General features: G+C 48.1%; 1 protein-coding gene and 1 long non-coding RNA gene across 2 annotated transcripts; one reads left to right on the forward strand and one right to left on the reverse strand.

Annotated features, from left to right (window-relative positions):
• Positions 1 to 5,893: 5,893 nt before the first annotated feature.
• NEFH (neurofilament heavy) lies at positions 5,894 to 14,034 on the reverse strand. The gene is made up of 4 exons (XM_016164333.2): positions 13,111 to 14,034; positions 11,036 to 11,235; positions 9,917 to 10,041; positions 5,894 to 8,056 (listed from the first exon to the last, which is right to left on the reverse strand). Exons 1-4 carry the CDS (start codon positions 13,976 to 13,978, stop codon positions 6,568 to 6,570), a joined length of 2,682 nt encoding a protein of 893 aa, XP_016019819.2. The 5' UTR covers positions 13,979 to 14,034; the 3' UTR covers positions 5,894 to 6,567.
• Positions 14,035 to 14,092: 58 nt separating this feature from the next.
• LOC107520485 lies at positions 14,093 to 20,707 on the forward strand. The gene is made up of 4 exons (XR_001599328.2): positions 14,093 to 16,307; positions 16,443 to 16,527; positions 18,909 to 19,063; positions 20,575 to 20,707. It is a non-coding gene; the product is annotated as an uncharacterized LOC107520485 (long non-coding RNA).
• The last annotated feature ends 3,204 nt before the right edge of the window (positions 20,708 to 23,911 follow it).

The raw sequence follows: 23,911 nt of genomic DNA on the forward strand, positions 1-23,911 counted from the left end.
CATAGCACAAAAACAAAAACTCTTTTTTTCTTCTCCTTTCCCTCTTTTTCATTAGCTCTGTCAGTGGCTCTGATGGCCAGATTCTCTGATCATTGGGTGTCATGAATGTCTGACAGTATAGTGCAAATAGAAGACAAATACATCACAAAGAATAATTGTAAATCTTGCAGGATTTCATTAAGTCAATGAGAGTGATTTTGGAGAATCACATGCAGAGCTACCACCCAGTTAGGCTCTGGCAGAGTGAGACCAGGTGACAACTGAGAATTTTCATGGTAATGACAGGATAAGTGCCTCCAAAAATAATGATTTGACTTTCAAAGAATTAAGAGATGTCTTGGGAAATAGATTAACACCCTCTACAATGTTTGGAGAATTGCCACTTTTGGAATCCTGCAAAACTCAAAGCAAAGGATGGTATAAAGTGTTCTTGGACAGTTTTGTCAGAAAAATTATACCCCCCATAAATCAGTACTCAATTTATTTTTCGTTCATTTTAAGAAATAAGATATAAAGATGTAAAAATATGTAAGAATGATTATTACATAGTGGCAAATATATCTAAAGTTTGCTAACTGCAAGATTAAATGAGTTTTTTCCAGCTTTGAGTTATAATTTACATATAACATTGTGTAAGTTTAAGGTATACAGCATAATTATTTGATACACTATATATTGCACAATGAGTATCACAATAAGGTTTGCTGACATTATCATTTTACATAGGTGTTTTTTGTGTGGTAAGAACTTACAAGATTTATTCTTTTAGCAACTTTTAATATATATAAATTTTATTTTTTTGTGATAATTCCAATCAAGTGGATTTTTTCTCCCACGACATTCTTTAGTCCCTAGTGTATGTGTATTTTTTCTAAATGGACATTTACTGATTATCTTTGCAGAACATGGACCACTGGTATTTAAAAGCTGTTTCTTCCTGTCCTCTCAGCTGACCACTGAGCACCCAGTGACAAGGATTTTCTGAGGAAAAACTAGGAGACTCCTAGTGCTGCCAGGGCCCTTCATTTTACAGATGAAAGCCGGAGCCCAGGGAGGAGAGAAAGTCACCTCCAGTGATACTTAAATGACCACCACTACTTGTACTTCTCCTTCCCCACATCCAACATCATTCTTTGAATTCCAGAGGTAGATACACTCCAGTCCAGAGGTCCTCGAACTTTTAGTGTGTGTGAGTCACCCATCCTGGAAGCCAGCTAGAAACAGATTCCCATGTGTCCACTCTAATATTCGGACTCAGTTGACCTAAGATGGGCCGAAGAAGTGTATTTTTAACGAGTTCCCCAGGTGCACATTGCCCTAGTCTCTTTTTGGAAGTTGCTGTAGTTTCTTCCCTTGCCTCATTTTTCATGGTGACTCTCAAATAATGGAGGAGGGCCAATTTCTCTGTGAGCAGCTCCCCCTCTTCTGTCTTCTGCACTTGGGCAGCAGTGTGAACCTCTGGGCACTTCTTTCTCTCCACAGAGTAAGATCTTGTCTTTCCCTGACCTACTTGCCTGGGACTTTGTCCCTGCCAGCATCCCCTTGATCTGGCCACCTTCAAGTCTTGCATCTTACCGGCTGTGCTGAATAAGATTGAAACTAAAAATAGTTCCTTAAATGGTCCCTGCATTGCAGTCTCCGCTCTGTTCTTGGCTGGAAGGCAGCCAAACTGACTAAGCACAAAAGCTTATCTCTGATAGCCAGGACAAGGTTGCAAACAGCATGTGAGAGCTGGGAGGACGCTCTGTTTCCCTAGGCAGAGATGTCAGAGCCTGTCATCCTCCAGAAGAGATTTTTCTTCTTTAAAGAAGGCTGAACGAAAGAATCCTTTGGCCCTAAGAGGGTTTTAAAACTCATGAGAAGCCCAAGACAATCTAACCCCTTTGAGCTACTTAACTGAGCCATGTGTCTAGGGTGGGCAGACTTGGGGAAGGGGCCTGACTTGCTTCCTCCTCAGTCATAATTGGCCTTGCCTTCTCTAGGACATATCTTAGATTATAGGGCCTTTCTGTCATCCCCCCAAAACCTGGGACTCAGCCCAGGTTCCTTGCCTTTTTAAAGCTACCATCCTTATTCCTGATTTCTTCTAGTGTCTCCTTTATTTTCTTCCTAGCCGGCCCCTTAACTGTTTTCTCTACAAATAAATCCAGAGACCCTTTTTGTTTTAAGTGTGTTCCTGCTGATTATTCTAGGGAAATAAAGCTGAAAATCCTTTTCATGGGAAGGAGCAGAGCTGCCAGACTTCCAAACGGACTTTCTTCCTGTCTGTGGAGCCCCAGCTCTGTCCTTTCCATGGTGCTCAGCAGCCTCTCTGATGAGAACAGGTGTTAAGAATCTATTTTGGGTCAGCCTCTGTGCTAATCTTGATTCACTGTCCTATTTCATGACAACAGGCCCTTTGTTTTCACAGATAAGGAACCTGAGGCTCAGAGGGTTAGATGACTTGTCCGTGCTGACATGGTTCTCGAGCTGCATACCCAGGGTGCAAGCCCAGAGCCCTGTCTGCCTTCAAGACTTTTCCTTTTCACAAAAGTAGCTTCAGGCTCAACACAGCTTCAGTCTGGCACTCTTACTAGGCCATTTATTCATTTCGGCAATGCATGTACACCAAGAGTACTATGGTGGTCAGGAGTTACAGCTTAGTATCAGACTGACCCATCTGGGTCCTTGTTTCACCCCTGAGCGTCTGTGTGACCCTGAGCAGGTTGCTTGACTCACCCTAAGCCTCAAGGGTCCTCATCTATAACAGGAGAGAAACAATAAAACCTTCCTCACACAGTGGTTATGGGGGTTAAGATCAAATTCTCTAGGCACCATGTCCCAGTACCTAGCACTGCTTAGCAATGGGGAGAAATTCTTATCCCTGCCTTCCAGGTTTCAGCCTGGAGAAGGGGCCTCTTAAGCAAGAGTGTCTCATTACCCTGCTGGAAGTTTTCCAGGCTCTGGAAGCCCAGCTCTCTGGCCCCATCCCTTTTTGCCAACAGCATGTCTACCAGTCAGTGGCTAAACTGGGCTCTGACCTCAGCAGGAGCCAGGCTGTCATTACTCATCACTTACACTAGGCCAAATGCAGCTCTTTAGCCATACATTTGTTCCCTGCTGTCTGTAATTAGGGTGTTATCTGGGGCTGCAGTCTCATCTGAAGGTTCATCTGGGGAGGATCTGCATCCATGCTCACTCACACAGGTGTTGGCAGGATTCAGTTCTTTGTTGAAGTGAGGACCACCATTTTTCACTGGCTGTTGGCCAGAGTACTTTTTCATTTACTTGCCACATGGGCCTCTCCTTAGAGTAGCTCACAACATGGCAGCTGGCTTCCATCAGAGCAAGCACAAAAGCAAGCAAAACAAGCCAGAATAGTTTTGTAACTTACTCTCAGAAATATATCCCATCACTTTGCCATATTCTAGTCATTAGGTCAGTAGGTCAGGCTCACAATCAAGGAGAGTTTTAAAAAGCATGAATATTAGGAGGTTGGGAACACTGGGAGCCATTTCAGCAGCTGCCTTCACAGAAGGTAACACTGAGGAAAACAGCTGAAGGACAAGACATGATCAAGTCCCAATGACTTCGTTTCAGCCATGAGTCAAGCTGGTCCTAAATTTGCACCATCTTTGAGTGTTTTGGGTAGGCCATCCATGAAACTTCTTTGTGTTCATATTAGTCTGTTAGAGCTGTCATAACAAAACACCACAGACTGGGTGGCTCTAACAGTAATTAATTTTCTCACAGTACTGGAAGCCAAAAGTCCAATCAAAGTGCCATCAGGGTTGGTTTCTAGTGAGACCTCTCTTCTTGGCTTATAGATGGCTGCCTTCTCACTGTGTCTTCACATGGCCCCTTCTCTGTACATGCAGAGAGTGATCTCTGTTGTCTCTGTTGTAAGGGCACCAGTCCTATTTGATTAGGGCTCCACCCTGATGACCTCCATTAACCTTAATTACCTTCCTAAAGACCCTTCTCCAAATACAGTCACATTGGGGAGTTAGGGCTTCAACATATGAATTTGGGGTAAGGGGGGAACACAACACAATCCGTTATGTATGGGTTATGTATTCTGCAACATTCTGAAATGTGCTGAAGTGGCTGCCCAAACACGTTGAAGAGCAATTCATCTTCATTTGCCCAGGACTTAACTAGTTTTAGCACTGAAAGCCTGATGTCCTCCATCCCTGGCAAAGTGGGACAATTGTTACCCCACATAGTAGTCCTTTGATGAACAAAATTAAACCAATGAAATATCAAAGCAACTTGCTCAGATTCTGTGGCATGGTACTACAGAAAACATATGGACTCTGGAGTTAATTCTAGGTTTAAATCCTGGCTCTACTAATTACTAGCTGTATGACTCTGGGCAACTCATCTGTTTTCTTGACATTAAAATAGGTATCAGAATAGCTACTTATAAAATTCCCATGTGGATTGGAGGGAATTTATGTAAAAACATGGTTATAAATGGTAGTTGTTATCATTATAAGCAATTTGGGGAACTCAACCGTGATTTTTTTCAGACAAGACACATGGAGATTTCCTAGGTTCCAGATCCCAAGCTTGGTATTTTGATACTTCTCATTGGATGAGTTTTTGGATGTGTTTGATAACTTGAAGAGCCAATCAACCATTTCTAAAATGGCATGTAAAGCCCCCATTGTTTATATGTGACCATACTACATTGTCTTATCACTCTTAAAAAAAAAAAAAAAAAGCAAACAGTCCTATAACAGGTGAAGGTTGAAGGTTGTTGCTCAAGGTAAGATGTGGACCCTGGGCTAAGGTGTTGACATTGGGCAGAACTTTGAAGAGGCACTTACTCATTCTCTGAGAGATCACGATTTGGTTTCTAGCATAGGTCCCCACCTTCAGTCACTATATTATTGAGAACTCCAGATCGCAAATGACAAAGACCTATCCCAAATGGATTTTGGCAAAATGGGATTTTATTGGCTCAAAAAATAGCCAAAAAGCCAAGGAAGAGAACACCAGAATCCTACCATGGCGCTCTAGGCATCTTGTCTATCTCTCCTTGTCTCATAGAGTAGCTTTTCCACAAGGCTGGAAAAATGGCAGCCCGTAACTATTGATTCCCACATCCTCTCACCTTCTACACCCAGAAGACTGCCAGCCACTCTCATTGGTCCCAAGTTTAAAATGCTAGGAAAGTGGCCCAGCTGAGGCCAGGTGGCCATCCTTGAACCAATCACCAGTGACCAGTGGTAATTAGAAAATATGGAGGCTCTGAGAACCATCTACTTGGGGCAGGGAAAGAGAATTCCTAGAAGAGGTGCTAAGCAAATAGAGCAAGGATTAATGACAGTCCTAAAATCAGAAATCACGTAAAAATTTTACAGTAAAGACCCCACATAAATCCACAAGAACACAGCTTTCAACATTGTGCCTGGAGTATCATGTTGGAGTTCAGTTACCATTGAAAAAATCATTCCCAATAGTACTGACTGTGGTCTTCACTACAGGTACAAATGGCCCCTCATTCAGGCTTATTCCTCCTTATAAAAGAGGACAGATGCAACTCTTTAGACTGTTCATTGTCTTTAGAACCTCACCTGTTCCCAAACTACAGTTTGCATGAGAATCATGTGGGAGTTGGCCTTTCCCAGGGCTGTCTCTCAGATTCCGAGTCAATGATGTAGACTGGAATTAAGGAGTATGCATGTTTATAAGACTCCCAGATGATGCTGATGTAAGTGATCCATGGACCATGCCAAAAAAACGTGTACCATACCACCTGTCTACAAATCGTAAAAATAAAGCATCTAGCACATTGTCTGGTGCATGGTTTGTGCTCAGGAAATAGTACGAGAGGCCATGTAACTGGTCCCAGACCTGCAAGAGACTTGAAGTTTGCTCAGTCCTGTGCAGTCTTGAGTGTGATACCTAGACTTCCCCTGGCCTTGTCCCTAACTCCGCCTACCTGGGAAAGAGAATAAATAACAGCAGCAGCATTTTCATTTCATAAGCACTGGTTTTATTGCACAGAAGCAATTGAAAGTGGACTCCAGTGGAAAAGTGCGCCCTGGCATGATTTAGTGGCCAGTGTCCAGACTTACCCACTCCAGCTCTTCCAGGATAGAGAGCTCTGGGCAATGGCCTGACCACTCCTTTGGAAAACAGAAGGCATTCGGGAATAGGTTAAGACATCTCAAGCATAATGTGTTTCTAACTGCTCATTCATTATTGCGGTCATCTGTCAGTTGCACATACAGGAAATAAATGCACTTATTTGAAAAGGAGGGGGTAGTTTTTATAGTCAAGTGTTTACATGTGGCATTCGGCATATATCACATTCTGCTACTAAGCTATCATAACGTAATGGTCCATCGCCTGGGGAAGGTTTGGGGTATTGCGGGCACGGTGAGGAGTGCCCTCTCTTGCTAACATATTGCTAACAGAAATTCCTGTTTGGTGAGGCAGGGCCCCATCATCTAAGCAGAGTTTCTCCTTAAATAAAGAAAAAGGGAGAAAAATATGAAAATTCATTGTGCCAACCCTTGAGCTCACAGACTGTCCTGAGTTTCTTTGGCTGTTCCAGATGTTCCCTTTCTCCCTACCTTACTTCTCCCCCTTGGCGGCCTTGTCTTCTGTGGCCTTCTCTGGAGGTCTGCTGTCTTTCTGGTCTGTGCTAGAGGATTTCTCAGCCTTTTCCGTCTTAGCTTTGCCAGGTGTGGGGCCCTCCTTGCTGGGCTCTTCCTTGGCTTGGGCTTCTGGTTTGGGTTTCTCTTCAGGTTTCTTGGCCTCTGTGGCCTTCTCCTCCTTGGCATCTTTCTTCTCAGGTGCTGCTGGCATCTCTTCCTTCTTCGGCTTTTCCGGCTCCTTCTCTGCTGCTTTGCTGGGTTCTTTGGCCTTGGAGTCATCTGGTTCCTTCTTGTCCACCTCAGTCTTCTCTTTGGGTTTGGCCTCTTCTTTCACCTTGGCAGGAGTCTCCTTCTCTGGAGTCACTGCTTTTTTCTTATCTTCAGCCTCTTCCTTCTTGGCTTCAACTTTGGATTCCTTGGGCTTCTCCACAGCAGGTTCCTTCTTCTCCTGGACCTCTGGCTTTGAAGCCTCCTTCTTGGGCACCTCATCTTTCTTGCCATCCTTCTCAGTTTTTGGTATGCCTGGAGCCTTTTCTTCCTCTGCCTTCTTTGGTGGCTCTTTAATCTCCTGGGGTTTTTCTTCTTTCATGGGGGACTTTGCCTCTTCCTTCTTGGAGACCTCTTTCTCAGGAGCCTTGGACTCTTCCTTCACGGGAGATTTGACCTTCTCTGGGGACTTAATTTCCTCCTTGACAGGGCCTTTGGCCTTTTCGGGGGATTTGATGTCTACAGGGGACCTTGCTTCCTCCTTCGCTGGAGTCTTGGCTTCTGGGGACTTCACATCAAGAATCTTGGCTTTTTCAGGAGACTTGGTTTCTTCCTTCACTGGGGACTTGGCCTTTTCAGGGGACTTGACCTCAGCTGATGATTTTGCTTCTTCCTTCACTGGGGACTTGGCCTTCTCTGGGGATTTGACCTCCACTGGGGACTTAGCCTCTTCCTTAATTGGGGACTTGGCCTTCTCAGGGGACTTCACCTCAGCTGGTGATTTTGCTTCTTTCATGGGGGACTTAGCCTTCACTGGGGACTTGACCTTCTCAGGGGTCTTTACCTCAGCTGGTGATTTTGCTTCTTCTTTCATGGGAGACTTGGCTGGTGACTTGGCTTCTTCCTTCTCTGGGGACTTGGCCTCTTTCTCTGGGGATGCAGCCTCTTCTGCTAAGGGAGACTTTGCTGCTTCTTCTCCCCCTTCTGCTTCCTCCTCTTCTTCCCCTTCCTCCTCCTTGTCTTCCTCCTCTTTGGCCTCTTTCTCCTCTTCTTCGGTCACTTCTTCAGTTACTTGGATCTCCTCTGTCTGTTCCTCCACAATCACAGTTTCCTTCTCTGACTTTTCTACCATCTTGATCTTCTCTTCACTTTTGACCTTTATGTGCGTAGACGTGGAAGGGATTTTGGGGAGTCCTTCTGGAAGGGAGAAGGGACTTGGACCAAAGCCAATCCGACACTCTTCACCTTCTAGGAGTTTTCTGCAGAATGGATGATGGAACACATTACTATTAACTCGGGAGATTGATGACTGGCATCTTCTTGGTTTCCTCTGAAGGTCCATAGCATCCAATGATATGGACTTTGGCAGAGGAAAGAATATAAATTGTGGGCACTTTGAGAATGGTGAAAGTCACTTAGCAAATCATCCAATGAACCACCCAGAATCCGCACCCCAGTGGCAAAACTCTTGTTTAGTGCAGCTAACACTACAGCTTATGAGATAAAACAATTTTTTTCTCTTGAAAAATGGCCCTTGAGAGAGTGCCTACATTAACAAAAGTTACATTTATTGTCCCTCGACTAAAATGTTATTCAAGAGAAAGTTGAGAGCCTGAGCAAATAATTTCCCACTTATAAATTTGGGTTTAAGAGATCTAAGAATGTTCCTATTTGAATTTCAGTGGTCTGCTATCACTTTGTATTCTCATCCTCTTTGAGTTTAGGATAGGGTGATGGCTGCAGTTTCTACTCTTTGCTACTTACTAGATGTGTAACTTTAGCCAAGCCACTCAAACTCTATAAGCCTCAGTTTCCTCGTTGGTAAAAAAGAGGGTTATAGAGTCCCTATAGCTTGGAGGACTGTTTCAATGAGAAATAAAAAGGACCTGGAAATGCTTGCCTCAGAGTAAGTGTGTGGTTAGCATAACAGACCCCACAATTTTGTAAATTTAATGACATACAAACCACCCAGGGATCACACTGAAATGCAGATTCTGATTCAGTGTGTGTGACAGGGAAGTTGCTGAGGGTTTATCTTCCTAACAGACTCTAGGTTGATTGTGCTGGTTCACAAACCACACTTTGAGCAGCAGGACTACAGAATAGAGTCAAGACAACAGACTAGAGTCAAGAGATAGGAAGTGAAGGGTCACCAGACAGCAGATGGGACAGGTCCTCATGGAGCTAGCTCGATGCCTTAGCAGGAAATTGTTAAGTCTCATGGGCAGTCTCATGGCTTCTCATGGCTCCCATTTACTGCCACTGTACTCTGTGGCAGCCCAGTAGTACCTGCATTACCTGGATTAGCTCATGAACAGGATTAGCTCCTCCCAACAACCCATGATGTGGGTACTTTTATTTTCACCCCATTTCATTTCCCCAGAAAAACAAATGATCAGAGAGAGCTAAGAAACTCAGAGAGAGAGAGAGAGAGAGTTGTAAAGGCCCCTGACAACTCAAATACCTCCTTTCTCTCCAAAGCAAGTTGGCTAGATTTGGGGAGGGGCTAAGGAGCTTTAACCATCTAAATCATTGTCAGAATAAAAATAAGGCACTCTCAAAATTTTCATTTCTCAAAGTAGAATGATGGTTGCCAGGGCTGAGAGAAGGGGGGAAAGGGGAAAGGGGAGTTATTGTTTTTTTGTTGTTGTTGTTTTGCAGCTATTTTATCTTTTAATTAATTATTTAATGGTGACATTCGTTAACAAAATCCAGTAAGTTTCAGCTGTACATTTTAACAATAAGGCGTGTGTGTGTGTGTGTGTGTGTGTGTGTGTGTGTTTGAGTATATACATACATATATATTTACATTGGATGTTCAGGGAGTTATTGTTTAATTAACACAGTTTCAGTTTGAGATGATGAAAAATGTTTTGGAGACAGATGGTGGTGATGGTTGTACAACAATGTAAATGTACTTAATGCCACTGAACTGTATATTTTAAAATGGTTAAAATGGTAAATTTTATGTTATATACATTTTACTACAATAAAATAAAGTTCTTCTTTTATCTCTAAGACAGGCAGGCCGCCTCGCTGGGTGTTTGAAACTCAAGGCTTAGTTCCTGATAAGAATACAAAGGCTTACACCACTATGAAGGACCCCCAGCCCACCTCACCTGTAGGCAGCAATCTCAATATCCAGAGCCATCTTGACGTTGAGCAGGTCTTGGTACTCTCGTAGCTGGGCCGCCATCTCCCACTTGGTGTTCCTCAGCTCTGCATCCAGTTGCTGAATGGCTTCCTGGGGAGGAGAAGTGACATAAGAGTCAAGAACTAGCCAATGCTTGGGTCTCAGCAGGTGGGGTGGCTGTGCAAACCCAAAGCAATCCCATGTACTCATGCTATTGGACCCAACACCAACCCTGTCAAAGCTGTGGGGGCCTCCTTTGTGGACATGGAAACCACCTGGAGCAAAAATCCAGCCACGTATATAACCTCAGGTTGGAGAATGATCTGGAATGAAACACTAGATGCCAACAACAGCTACCACTGGTCAGTGGGATGATAGGATTTTTACAGCTCTCTTAAGCTTAGAAAATGCTCAGTGGGAACAGAGCCTTGTCTGCTTTGGCTCCCTATTGGTTCCCTAATTCTTCAAAGAGCTTGTCATATAGTAAGGGCACCAGAAGCATCTGTTGTTGACAATTGAAATAATACACAGAAGCACAGAAGTTAAATATGGGTTGAAGCTTCTCCCTCGATTCCAGGCCCATGTAACCACTGCTTACATTTAACCATTATGACTGATCTTTATTGCTTCCTTTTTGTCTTCTCCATTTTCTACTTTTTCAACCATCACCACATATTACTTTCATAAGTTCTTTAATAGTATTTTCTTTTGCCAGTTGTCTTTAACAGGGGAATCTGCCACAGCCTTCCCACGCTACCCCAGTCACAGACACTGGTTATTGTTTACTGACTGCACTGTGACCAAACCCTTCTGAGAACATTCACACTCATCCTTTAAAAAGTTTGTCTATCTCTTTAACCTTCACAGCTATGCAAAGCAGGCATTCTTTTTATTTTTTTCTTTTTCATTGAGGAATTCAGATTCAGAAAAGCAGATAAATTTCCTGGGGTCACATAGCTAGAAAGAAATATTGGTACCCCTAGTATGTCTGACTCCAAGACCCATGGTCTTGACTACTGCAACCCTGCTCAGAGAAGGGCAGTGATTTGTTCAGGGTCACCCAACCAGGTGAGGTAGTCTGACTCTCTGCCGTACCACTGCCCACCTGGTAGGATGCAATGTCAGCCTGATGACGTTCTTCTAGCTCAGAGCGCTGCCTCTCCAACGAGTCCTTGGTGCCTTTGAGCGCCTCTAGCTCTGTGGTCCTGGCCTGCAGCTGGCGCCGGTACTCGGTTATCTCCTCCTGTGCTGAGCGCATGGCATCTGTGTTCACCTTAGCTGCCTCTGATAGTCGGTCCAGTCTCACTGGGGGAGAAGGGAACAGGGCACGGGGTTAGACAAACCTGGATATGTGTTCCAATGCCCAGGTCCAGAAGGTGACACACATGGGTTGAGGACCTACTGGGTGCTGGATGCTATCTTGGATGCTTAACCTACCCTGTCGTGTATGATAGGCAAATGACTATTGCCCTAGGCCACCCAGCTAGTGAGTGGCAGAATTGGGATTCAAAACTAGTATCTATCTCACTCCAAAGATCAGACCCCGTCTCCCCCGATTCAGGATCTAGAAACCCTGCAGGGCAGAGGAAGCCTCAGTTTCTGATCCTAATGCCTGGTTCAGCTCCCCAGCAAGGGCTGGCAGTGCTGGGGATTCAGATGTGAAACATGACTTAACTTTGAACTTGTGGCTAAACAAGTTTATGAGCCTTTGACCTCTGAAGGCATGAGAGTGCTTTAAGCCACCATGTAGCCACAGCAGCTTTCTGCTGTGCAGAGCTCAAGGCTGCTGCAGAGCCTGCAGCCTGAGTGCCAGCTCCTCTGTCCCTTCTTCCACCCAGCTGCACATTCTCTAGCACTGGAGCCCCTGAATCAATGGCAGCCATACTCGGCTCCTGTAAGCAAAGAGCTGCTGGTTCCTAGACCTTCCTGGAGTCAGTGGAAATCTAGAGACTAGTCTGCATCTCCTGAAAGTGAACATCCTGAATCCTGAGATAGTGACATTCAGGGTCTGAGTCAGGAGGAAGAAAGGCAGCTAACTGGGTGGACCAGAAGTCCTGGGATGGTCTGCCTGTGTGAAGAGCAAAGCCCAAGAGAGCAGAGGGTTTTGCTCTGGGAGAAGCTTTGCTGCAGAGATGGGGGAAGGGACAGTTCTGCCACTGCAGAGGAGTGGAAAAGGAACAGGGAAAAGCCAATTATCTAAATCCCAGTTTTCCTGGCTTTCCCTGCTAGTACTGACCAAGATTTAGAAATCATCCTGGTGTGTGAGGATTCTTAACCACTGTGGATCAAGGACCCACTTGCAAATCACTGAGACCCTGCCCCTATCTCCCAAGAACAAGGCACAAAGTTTTACAGTTTCGAGGGGATCACGGAGATTCCTAGAGTAAGAAGCCCAGTTAGTCCAACCCCATCTTTCAACTCAAACAGAAATGAAAACCAGAGTGGGGAAGTGTTGGTCAAGGTCACCCTGCAGCTGCAGAAACAGCTTCAGAGCTGCTGCAGCAGTAAATCTAGCTGACTTAGAGCAGCATGAAGTTGGGGGAGGGGGTCAGATTTGGGGGGCTCCCAGTTTCTCGGGAGAGGAGAAGGGACATTAAAGAGCTAACCAGCCACCTGTGTCATCACCAATTGGTTATAGTGATGTTCCTCCACCCCACCTCTGGAAAAAGTATATGAGAATGCCCGCCTCTCCCCGCATGCAGTGAGGAGGAGCCTGATAGGGGTCAGAAGAATGGAGTTCCCGGCAGTGTACAGGAAAGGGGAATGGGCAGTGTTGAACAGGGAAGGCAGGTTACTTTGAAGAGCAGTCTCCAGCGCCTGTGACCAGAAGCCAGCATTGATTTGGAGCTGTAGAGGGAACTTGATAGAAAGGGGCCTCGGAGCAGGGTTACCTAACCTTGGTGGGGGACTGAGTTAAAGGACATAAGGATCCAGGAAGAGGGCAGCCAAAGGAGAAGCCAGAGTTGCGGAGGGGGTTGCAAGGTCCCACGTGAGGCCCAGAGTGAAACCGTTATTAATAAGGGGCATGCACTTTGCATAGGGAAGCTGAGTTGCGCACCCTCAAGTCCAGCCACCTCCACTGGGAGATCACCAGCGCCCCCTGACGTCACCCCACCCCGCCCCTCGCTGCTGTGACTGCAGGGGGCGCCCCCTCTTGACAAACCCCGCGCGCTTGCGAACCTCGGAACCATTCCTCGGATTGCAGCGTGCTCTGCACCGCGTGGCCTTCGAGCTGCGCGCGTATTTCGCGCAGCGCCGACGTCACATCGCACTTAAGAGCGTCGCGCGCGTCGACCTGCGCCTGCGCGGCGCCGCAGCTCTGAATCTGGCTGAGCAGCTCGCCCACCTCCTCCTGGTGGTGGCGCCGCAGGTAGCCGCACTCTTCCTGCAGCGCTTGCGCCTTCTTCTGTAGATCGACTCGAGCTGCCTCCGCCTCCTGCGCAAAACGCGCGAGAGCGCGCGCCGCTGCCTCAACCTCCTCGCGCTGTCGGGCCTCGTCGTCCAGGCGCTGGCGCACGTGCGCGATGTCCTCCAGCAGGTGCTCCTGCTCCAGGCGCAGCTGGCCGCGCGCTGCGCCCAGGCGCAGCACGACGCCGCGCATCTCGCGCACCTCGCGTTCGTACAACTCTCCCATGGCGGCGCGGCCCGCCTGCTGCTGCCTCAGCGCCGCCGCCTCGCCCTCTAGGCTGCGGTTGTGCGCCTCGAGTTGCCGCACCTTGTCGATGTAGCCCGCAAAGCGGTCGTTCAGCACCTGCAACTGCTCCTTCTCGCTGCGCGCCACCACCACGCAGCCCTCCGGTCCGTTGCTCACCGTGTCTAGCGAGTCGGTGCTTGAAGCGACTGCTGCACTGCGAAAGCGGCTCGGCGAGGCCGACACGGAGCTCACGGACGTCCGCGCCCACGAGTGGAATCCGCTCGACGAGCCAGCGGCCGAGCGCGCTCCACCGGAACCACCCTTGCGAGCCAGCGCGTAGTGCAGGCTGCCACCTCCGTGCAGCGATGCGAACGGGACGCCCAGCAGTGCATCCGCGCCGCTGAAGCTCATCATGGCTGGAGCAGGTGCAGCCGCCAGCGGAGCGGGAGACGGGGACGGGGCGGGCGGCACTGCGGCAGCACCGGGACACCCGGCCCTTTTATAGCAGTCCGGCCGGGTCCAGCCCCTCGGCAGTTGGGGGGGCGGGGGAGGAGGGCCCCGCCCTCTCCGCCTCCTCCCCGGCGCCCCGGGGCCAGTCTGCTCCGCCGCAGTGAGAAGGGCGGGGCAGGAGGGGCCTAGGAGTGAAGGGGAATCCACGCGGCGTCAGAAGAGCTTCCCCGCCCCCCAGGTCAGGTCAGGAGTTAGAGGACTTCCAGAGTGGACTGGCGGGGACCCCCGTGGGTGCGGATTGGAAGAAACAGCTGCTATGTTCAGAATAAGAGAAGGGACCCAAAATGGGGAGAGGACAAGGAGAGATGATGGGGATAGGGGCAGGGGGCCTCCGGGACGAAGCGGTGGAAGACTGTAGCCAGTAAAATGAGGGGACCCCTGTATAAGATGGGGCACAAGTTTTTCCCAATAGGCGCTCAGGATAGGGGGTGCAGAGTGTCTGCAGCCGCCATGGAATAGGGGAGGGAGCATGATAGTCCTGAATGGAGGCATGGTGGACGCTACAGAGGGTAAAGATAGAGGAGCTCTGCCTGGAGAGATACACTGTTCCCCTAATAACTACAGGGGCCTCCAGGAGGGGGCTCAAGAAACTCCGCGGTAGGCTCCGGAATAGAGGAAGGGGACCTGGAGTTGGGGAGGGTGGCAAGGCTACCCTGAATTGAATGTATGGGAGATACTGCAGAGGATGGAGAGAGGGAAGCCCAGATTGGGGGTGGGGCACAGTGGTCTCTGCAGGATAGGAAGTGGGAGATCTTGCAGCCAGTCCCAGCAATAGGGACCCTCAGTGAAGGGGACTGGGGATCCCCTCCATATGAGGAACCTGGGCTAAGTGCAAGAGTCAGAAAACCAAGAGTGTGGGGTTGCTGCGGGGGACTGTGCATGAAGATGAGAAAGCTGGCACCTGTGTCGGGTGGAGGTAAGTGACAGGTTTGCCAGTAGTCACTGAGGCCGGGGTCTGCACACCAAGGTCAGCTCCACAGTCTGCTGGCCAAATGACCTTGAATAAGTTGTGTTCTCCTCCCCCATCAGTTTTCCTGTCTGTGCAAAGAGGGGGCCTTGTCCTGGAACAGGCTGCAACCTGAGACCCCCTAGCTCTCCAAGCAGCTTTGGCTTTGGGAGGAAGAGTGGTCCTCTGCCTGAACTGGGGGAGGGGAACCCACGTGCTGCCTGTGAATATGGCAGCTGCTCTTCCACAACTTGTAAGTTCATCTTTCTCCCTTTCCCCTCATCTCAGTTTCAACTTGGCATCTCTCTCCCAACTCCCACAATGGATAAGTGGACGCTATGATAGACATCCCTTCTAACTCCCAGGGAAATAGCGGGATGCTTTCAGGGTGCAAAAGTCCCTTAACCCCCATAAGCCCTATCAGAGAATCAGGTGTAAAAAGGAGGACCCTGCAACTGCTGGTGTTATTTTATTTTTTTCGGTTTTGGCTCTTTAAATGCCTTGGGAATGGGGATAGTGCTGCGGCTGGCACTTCAGCACCGGGGACAGGGTCTGTTCCTTGTCAGGGAAAAAGGGGTTAATCTCTGTCTTTACTTTGGGGGGAAGGGAGGGAGGTATGCATCTTCCCCTAGCCTGACCATTGTGCTATGCAGATGGGGAACTGGGGGGCAGGGTGAATGGTCTGGCTGGGTCACACAAGGAGCCGAAGACTCAGCTCCTCGACTTTCTGCTGGGGGTCTGGTCGCCTGTTTTCTGTGAAGTTCTCCCACACATACCAGGGCAATCCTGCTCCTTTGTTGGGAGCTGAAAGACACCCCCCCTCCCCCGCCAGGGGTGCTTAATGCTGGAAGGGAGCCTTGAAACCCCCTGGAGAGTTAGTGTAGACTACCCCCCATATCTGAGCCTCCCTTAGGCAGTCATCTCAACCCTTACTACACTTCAAGTTTACACTGGTTTTCCTTCTGTGGGATCCCCAAGATGGGGACAGACTGATCCCCCAGGAAAGGCCTGTGCCAATTATTTTCTGTTTGCCCTCCACCTCATTCCCAACACCCTGGTTCTAAGCAGACCCTTAGTGATAGGAAGTGAAGATGCTGTCCCTTTAACCACATTTTACTGCAAGGAGAGTACACTGGGGAGGAGAGCGGAGGGGGAAGGGAGTTTCTGGTTTTGCACAGAGAAACAGAACATGATGAAGCATTTTTCCTCCATTTAAAGATCCAGACATGTGCTCCAGCTTGCAAGGGACAGAGTGTTTGGTTTATAGTTGGTGCTGGGAGGATGGAGGTGAGTGTCTGGTCTTAGGTTTTTGAGAATGGCACTTTGCGGGGGGCCCCCTTGCTTTTTCACCCAGCTCCCCCTTTACTTGTCATTTTGCTTGGAATTTTGCCATTAGAGCCTTGTTCTTTTTGATCTTTTCAGTCATCTGCAGAAAGCAGAGACATCCTCTGAGTGAAGGAAGGCTGACAGACAGCTGACAACAAGGGGGGCTGTTGCTAAGGACCAGGTAAAAGAGGAGAGGGGGGCCAAGGTAGAATCTGTCAAGGCTTGGGGGCTACAACTATGGAATCACAGCTTCCTGTGAATTCTAAGCAAGAAATCCTAAGCATGATTTGTGTGGCTGGGAAAATGACATGAAGATGGGAGCCCTGTGGTCAGTCCCCCAAAGGGCCCTTCAGGCTCACCTGCAGGAAGCCATCCCTGGTCTCCTTTACCCATATATTTAGTTAATGATTCCCTCCATGGTCTCTAGTGCTAATCCACTGTATTGCACTGATCAGTCTCTGTTGTCATTGGGTAAATGAATGAATCAATGAATGAATGAATAGACAGATGAATAAATTCCATTAGTTCTTCTGCCACACTTGTGATCTAGTGGGAACTAAAAATGATTCTGCTATGAATCTTTGGGTCTTGAATCCCCCCCACCCAAATTCATACTTTTTGGAAGTGAATACAACAACATATTCATTCATCCATCCATCACATATTTACTGAGTACCTGCAATGTAATAGGCACATAGTAAACACCAAGATTATGGAACTCCATAAACTTCCAAAATTGCCTCTCTAGGATAAGGATTCTCAAGTCCTTCCTAAATCCTAGCCCAGCATTTCCCAAGGCACCTTCTTCACGATGATGATAAGTGTTCATCTGAAAAAGAGAGGAGAAGAGGGAGTTTTATGACAAATCAGGGCTCTTGGAGTCTGGATTTGGCAATGAGCATGGGGAATCTCCCAAGAGTGAGTTCGGTGTGCTGGGTTCCCCGAACTTGTTTGACCATAGGCACTTCTTGCTCCCAAGTATCTCCCATGGTAGCCCACACTGAAACACCCATTCAATAATGGGGCCTCACTTCTGCTGTCCTTGGGCTGCCATCTGGGCTCCTGTGGATCTCAAGGTGAATGCTCTTCGGGAATGGGGCTGCAGTGAAGGATGGAGGAGTACAGCTCTCTGTGAACACCAGCCAAGCATAGCTGTCTTTCACTTCATTCATTCAGCATCTACAGGATTAGACTCTGCTGAGCACTGGGAACTCTGAAGAAGAGACTCTAATGAAGGATAATCCCTTCCATGTGTACAACGCAGAGAACTCAGCCACCACTTTTTCCTTTGTACCTCCTCAAACCTGGTTCACTAGGCAAAGATCATTGTCTCCATTTTATAGTTGAGTATACTGAGGCCAGAGTGAGGACATGAGTTGTCTGAGTTGAGCTGGTGGCAGAGTAGAAGTGAACCTAGTGTCTCAAATCATCTAGGTCAAACTAGTGCTGGACACACAGGGTAGAAACCCATTTTTCTGGCACAGCAGAGGCCCAGATCCCCTATGAGTAGAGGAATGAGAGACTTCCAGAGAGGGAACAGGCAGCTGGCTGAGGTTGAGGTCTGGCTTCTGACAGGTTACCCAGCTGAGAGTCCCTGTGACCTGTAAACCAGGGTCAGCACATCCCGTATGTGGGGGAATCACTTCTCAGCCTGGGAATTCTGTTCTACTGTGTCACCTGTCCGGAGAATAAATAGCATGTGACCACTGTCTGGGGGTGCATTTGCTAAACTCATTCTTTTCCTGCTTTATTTTTCTCTATAGAACTTGACTTTTTCTAACATGGGAATTTCTATCCTATCTTGTCTCCTCCCATAGAGTATAAGCCTCAAAAGAGTGGGGATTTTGTTTTTTTATTCACTCCTGATTTTCCCAGCACTGGCAACAAGGGCTAGCATACAAAAGGTGCTTAACAAGTAGTTGTCAAAGAACTTGCAGCCCTTTGGAGAGGCGAGAATCACCTGGGCATTTCAGCACCCAGGAACTGGAGAGTTCCTGGACTTGGACTGTTGCACCCTTGAGGGAGGCCACAACCGGAGGACTGGGAAGGTGGGCTTGAAAGTGTGACCTCTGTCCTCAGGCTTGGAGTCTCCCAGTCCAAGCTTTGTGGTCACCTTCATTGAGGCTCAGGCTCTGCCCACTCCATTGCCTACAAACTCACCCCACTCCTAGTATTACTTTTAACTTTTTGAATTCAGCAGTTATTTGTATGTATACATAAAGCCCCAAGCATTTATCTTTCTTCTTGTCTCTCTTCCCCTTTAGTGTTTATCATGCCCCACATTCTCTGTCTCTCTCTCTCCCTTGCCCTCTTCTTTCTCCATTTCTTTCCCTTTCCTTTCTCTGTTCCTTCTCTTCTTATCACATCCCTCCTTCTTTTCCCCCAATACTTCTGTCCTCCTCCTCCCTTCCCAACTTCCCTCACCCTCTTCCCCCTCCTTAGAGGTATCTCATTTTTGCAAGACTTGAATCTGACTTATAGGAAAGGAGAGGCAGCCTCCCTTCCCCTACTGTGTTTATGAAGTAAACAATAAAAACTGAACTATGTATGCTTTTCCATAAGCCTCCTACTCCTAGGGTCCACCTATAGGCTTAACCACCAGAGGACTGGCCCTACAGCTGATGAAAACCTGAAGCAGGCTGGTCTTCCTGCCCCGCCTGCTGTGTGCCACCCTGGGATGGTACTGATGGGCAGCTGAATTCTGCCACAAAAATCAGGTAGGTGGATTTACAGATCTGCCCCATCTCCCCCACTTCAGCTTCCTTCATGGGAAATTATAGGTGAATGAATCTCAGGCTGTGGTTCCTGAGACTGGGAGTGAGACAGTTCATTGATCTTTCCTGCTAGACCAGTTCTAGCAACCGGGTGAGGCTTGCTAAATTATCCGTGCTCTAGGGCTGTCATGCTCTTGTTATATAGAGCAATGGTTCCCCAACCTTTTTGGCATCAGGGACTGGTGCTCCTATGGGAATCTAATGCCCGATGATCTAAGGTGGAGCTGAGTCAGTGATGCTAGCGCTGGGAAGCAGCTGACAATACAGATGAAGCTTCCCTTGCTCACTTGCTGACCACTCACCATCTGCTGTGCAGCCTGGTTCCTAACAGGCCACAGACAGGTACAGGTCCACAGCCCGGGATTTGGGGACTCCTGACCTAGAGCAAGAGGCTAGACAACCAAAGGAATGAAGGCTGTATTCTAATGAGGGGAGAAGGTGCCTCTGCCTTTACTCTTGGTCTCTTTCATCCCTACAACTCTATGAAGTAGATACTAATATTATCTCCAGTTTATGGTTTGGAAAATAGAGGTCCAGAGAGGTTGGATAACTTACCCCAGGTTACACAGCTAATAAGTGATGGAGCTGGGATTCAAACCCAGGTTTGACGGGCTTTACAGCAGGACTACTCAACTACAAAATCATGCTGCCACTCTCATGTTCATAGGAAGGCTTTACAAGGTTTCCAGAGGACCGGTGCTTTAGAACTGGACCCAGCACTTTGCTGGTTCCATCACAACTGTCAGGAGCTTTGCTCTGGGGGGTTCCTTCTGGCCCTTTCATGGAAGCACAGGGGGTTAAGAATTGGCATTGTCTTGGAAGGAGGAGGCTTCCCAGACAGTACAATCAGGAAGTTGAAATTACAGCCGACACAGCTTTCTTAATGATTTGAAAGTAGAAAGCAGTCACAGAACCATAATTGATGTTCATGATGTAGATCTTGAGTCATCAAGACTATTTTGGCAATAGTTTTGCTCTGCATTGTGAGCATCTGCCTGCTGTGTGCTGGCTGCTTACACAGGTGGTACGTGCAACAAACCCACTAGGTCTGCAGGGTCATCCTTCAATACAGAGTAGGACATCAAGGTCAGAGAAAGAAAATGACCTGCCAAGGTCACGGAACAAGGTAGTAGAGGGACTGTATCTCCCAGCTGGTCATCCTTTACTTCCCAGTGTCCGTACTGGCTCTCAAAAAAAAAATAAAAAGTTTCAATAATGCTTCATCTCTTTACTCAAGACGTGAAGATTATTTTCTGGCTTGGTGGGGCATTTTGCCGATTACCATAATCATTGCCATTTACTGGGTGGTTGCAAAGTGCCTGGCTCTTTATAAGTATTTTCTCCACAGTTTATAACTCTCACAATATACACAGGGAAGAAAGGTACAATTATCCCTATTTTCTGATGAACGAACTGAGACAAGTAACTTGCTTATTTATCAATGTGCCTTCCAGTTCCTTTCACGAACTTATCTGGGTCCCTTTGGAGCCTCACAAGACTTGTCATCAAACCTGTTTTCCAGAGGAAGAAATGAAGGGTCTGGGACTGTAGACCCTGTTCCTCCGCTTCTGAATAACAGGCGGGTTTTGCGACTTGACAGAATCGCACCCTCTGCAGGCTGCGGCGGGCACGCTTTTGTCACTGTCAGCCCCGCCCCTCGGTTCCGGAAACACTCTAACGCTTCTGAGAGCTCCTCGGAAGGCTCGGGCTCGGGCTCGGGCTCGGGCTCGGAGTAGAGGGACGCGTCCCCTGCAGCTGGCATCCGACCTCCTGACTGTCTAGTCATCATGACATCGGATTCCCGGAGCACTGTGGAAAGGTGGCGGTGTCTTGACTGTCAGTACTTCCTTTGTTGTGAGTAATGCCCCAACAGCCAGAGATGGTGCTCTGAGGGGAATGGGATCTTCTCAGAGAGACCATGGGCAAGTGAGGACAACAGCGCATTAAGCCCTGGGCCTGTGTCCCTGTGTCTGTGCTTCTGAGGGCAGCCACCCTCTCCCCATACCTCAGTTTCTGCATCTGTAAAATGGGGCCTCTCCCAGGACTTCCAAGTCTGCAAAAATTAGGATTTTATCCAGCATTTTCAGAAATCCCATCCCAAGGCAGGCACTGAGCAATCGGAGATGGGACAGGCTAGTCTGTGTGGATACTTTTTCACTTGCTGTAGTTACACTCCTGGGACTGGAGAGTCCTGAAGGGTAGGGACTATCCTCTTCCTGGTAGACCAGGCACCCTAGGGTGGTGATAGGCAAGAGACATGGCCATGGAAGTAACAAATGATTTATTGAGCACTTACTATGCGCCTGGCTTTGTGTGAAGCCCATCACATATTACTTCCACTTCAGCACAGCCCTGTGTGGTAGGTGCTGTTCTTACTATCCCCAGTTTATTGATGAGGCATCGGAGGCCCAGTATCACAGATAGTTACCAGACCAAGGTCATGGAGCTGAAGCAGTGGTTCACAGTCTGAACCACTCTAGTGTACTGAGAAACGTTTGACCTGGAAGGCAGATGGCAGGGGGGAAATGACAAGAGCCTACCAGTATAGACCATGAATTAAGCACTCAGTATATGTTGGGTGCTGGCATAAGGGCCATTCATCATTTATACTCCTGACAGTGACCCTGTACTATAGGTTTCGTTATTTTCACTTAACAGATGAGGCTCAGAGAGGTCACCTCATGTATTTCAGGACACACTCCAGCTTAAAGAAACTGGAACTTGTAGTCCATTGATGATGCCTGTCTGTATATCACTCTTAGGAAGACCCCACTCTTCCCTGAGTCTCAGTTTCCCCTTCTGTAAAATGAGATGCTTAGCCTAGAAAGCTCTGGACATTGTTTCCTGAGCTCATGTTCTTTGATTTTAGGAGCACTGACATGATGTCCAGAGTCCTGAGTTTGTTCCTAATTATCCGTGACATGGGCACACCTTGGCCAAGTCCCTGGCATCTCTGGGCCTCAGTTCCCCTTATCCCCAATAAGATATGGAGACTAGACAATCCCAGTCACCAGGGCACCTTCCAGCTATAATATTTTATGTCTGCAGATGAAGAGACAAGCTGAGGTTCAGCAAACTGTGCATCCTCTGAGAATTTGTCATGAAAGTAATTCTGTCAGTTCACTCAGAACGTCCCTGGTATGAGGCTTCCAAAGACAGATGTCCTGCATAAGTGAAGAGGAGTAGGTACCTCCAAACAGTCAGCAGTAACTTCTGGCAGAGGCTACTTCCTTAATGGTGCAGAGCCAGCCTCTGAGGTCAGACCAATCCAAGGCTGAATGCCAGTACTGCCACTTCCCAGCGGAGCACCTTGGGCAAGCAACCTTTCCTTTCTGTGCCTTAGTTTCTCCATTTCTAAAATGGTATGTTTATAGTACCAGCTTCATTTGAAATCTGGTGGAAAAACATGCAAAAAGGCTAACACCCTCTTTGGTCTAGAAAACCCTCAATAAATCCAACTGTTATCTATTGTGTCTATAACATTGTTCTGGGTACTGGGAGAGTTTCTGAGCCTTGTACCCTGCCCACTTTCTGCCTCATGGGACTAAGATGGTGTTAGGGGTGACAAGGAGAGTCAGGGTTCTACCGAGTTGACGAGGCACTCGGATGTGCGTCACAGGCAGCCCCTACTCCTGAGGCTGCTGGCACAGGCTGCCAGGTCCAATGGTGACGGAAATGGCATTAACAAGCATTCCAGCATGTCCCCGGTTGGTAGCAGTCCCCGGGGAGAGGTAGGGGCTGCAGCTGAAGTGTGTGCTGTGCTTCAGGCTTTTGTGAAGTTGAGTCATATCTGTTGTGTCCCTAGGACAGGATTGTGTGGCACAGTACCTATTCCTTAGGGCCTGTGGATGAGCTGTAGGGGGCCAGAAGCTCCCAAAACTGTGTACAGGGTTATGTGGATGATTCTCCAAGAGGCATAATACCCCAAAGTGCCAAAAGGGTCTAGATTTAGGAGTCAGAACTGGTGTAAGACAATGTCATGCTAACGAGTGGCATTGTGTGATTTGGGCAGGTGGTTGAACAACCCACCCCACCCTAGATCTCAGTCCTCTCTTCATTCCCTTCTTTTATCATCTATTCAAAAGACATTTCCTGAGACCTGTTCCAGGCCTAGGCCTGCAATGGAAATACAGCCACAAAGAAGACAGGTGCCCCAGGTCCCCTTATCACCAACAAGTAAGGAGACAATTTTATAAGGACTGATAGAGGGGCAAGCCTAGGGGCTGCAGGAGCCACAGAGTGGGGCTCTTTGCCCCAGCATATGGTGGGGGACAAGTTGGGGAATCAGCAGATGAGTCCTGGTTCAGCGTCTATGGCTTTGGGCAAATCTCTAGTCTCACTGAGCCTCAGTTTCCCGCCCCCCCCCCCCTTGCCCATGGTCTCACTTTCAGGATGGGGCGAAAGTGGAAGAGAGAAGGGCTTCTCATTTGAAATAGGCCAAGGGAAATAGCATTGATGTGGGAATTGTCAATCTGGCCCTGGTCCCCACTCTGCCTGGTTTCGCTAGGTGACCCCACACACTTCTCCTGAGGGAGCCAGGTTGCCTGGTCTTCTATAGGCAGCTGTACATGAGCAGTGGAAGTGACAAGAAAGATGAGCTATCAGGGAGAGCCAAAGGAGGTGGCATGGCTGAGACCTGAAGGGGCGAGAGCAAGGGTCAGGAGAGAGCTGGTGGGGTCCTTGGGCCTGGGTTCCTCTGGCAGAACCCCTGGGTGTGACAGAGGAATTTGGGATGGGGCCTCTGGGTTAAGGAAGAGGGGAGGGGAGGAGTAGGGGAGTTACTGAACTCCA

This window comes from Rousettus aegyptiacus, unplaced genomic scaffold (genome assembly GCF_014176215.1).
Source record: "Rousettus aegyptiacus isolate mRouAeg1 unplaced genomic scaffold, mRouAeg1.p scaffold_m13_p_5, whole genome shotgun sequence".
Lineage (NCBI taxonomy): Eukaryota > Metazoa > Chordata > Mammalia > Chiroptera > Pteropodidae > Rousettus > Rousettus aegyptiacus.

What these genes read in the sequence shown, in the direction of transcription:
- NEFH (XM_016164333.2), bottom strand. Translation starts at nt 13,978, where the DNA reads ATGATGAGCTTCAGCGGCGCGGATGCACTGCTGGGCGTCCCGTTCGCA. An exon ending in ATCCGAGGAATGGTTCCGAG is followed by an intron (nt 11,236 to 13,110) that starts GTTCGCAAGCGC and finishes CTTCTCCCCCAG; the next exon opens with TGAGACTGGACCGACTATCA. An exon ending in CTGACATTGCATCCTACCAG is followed by an intron (nt 10,042 to 11,035) that starts GTGGGCAGTGGT and finishes TCTCCTCCCCAG; the next exon opens with GAAGCCATTCAGCAACTGGA.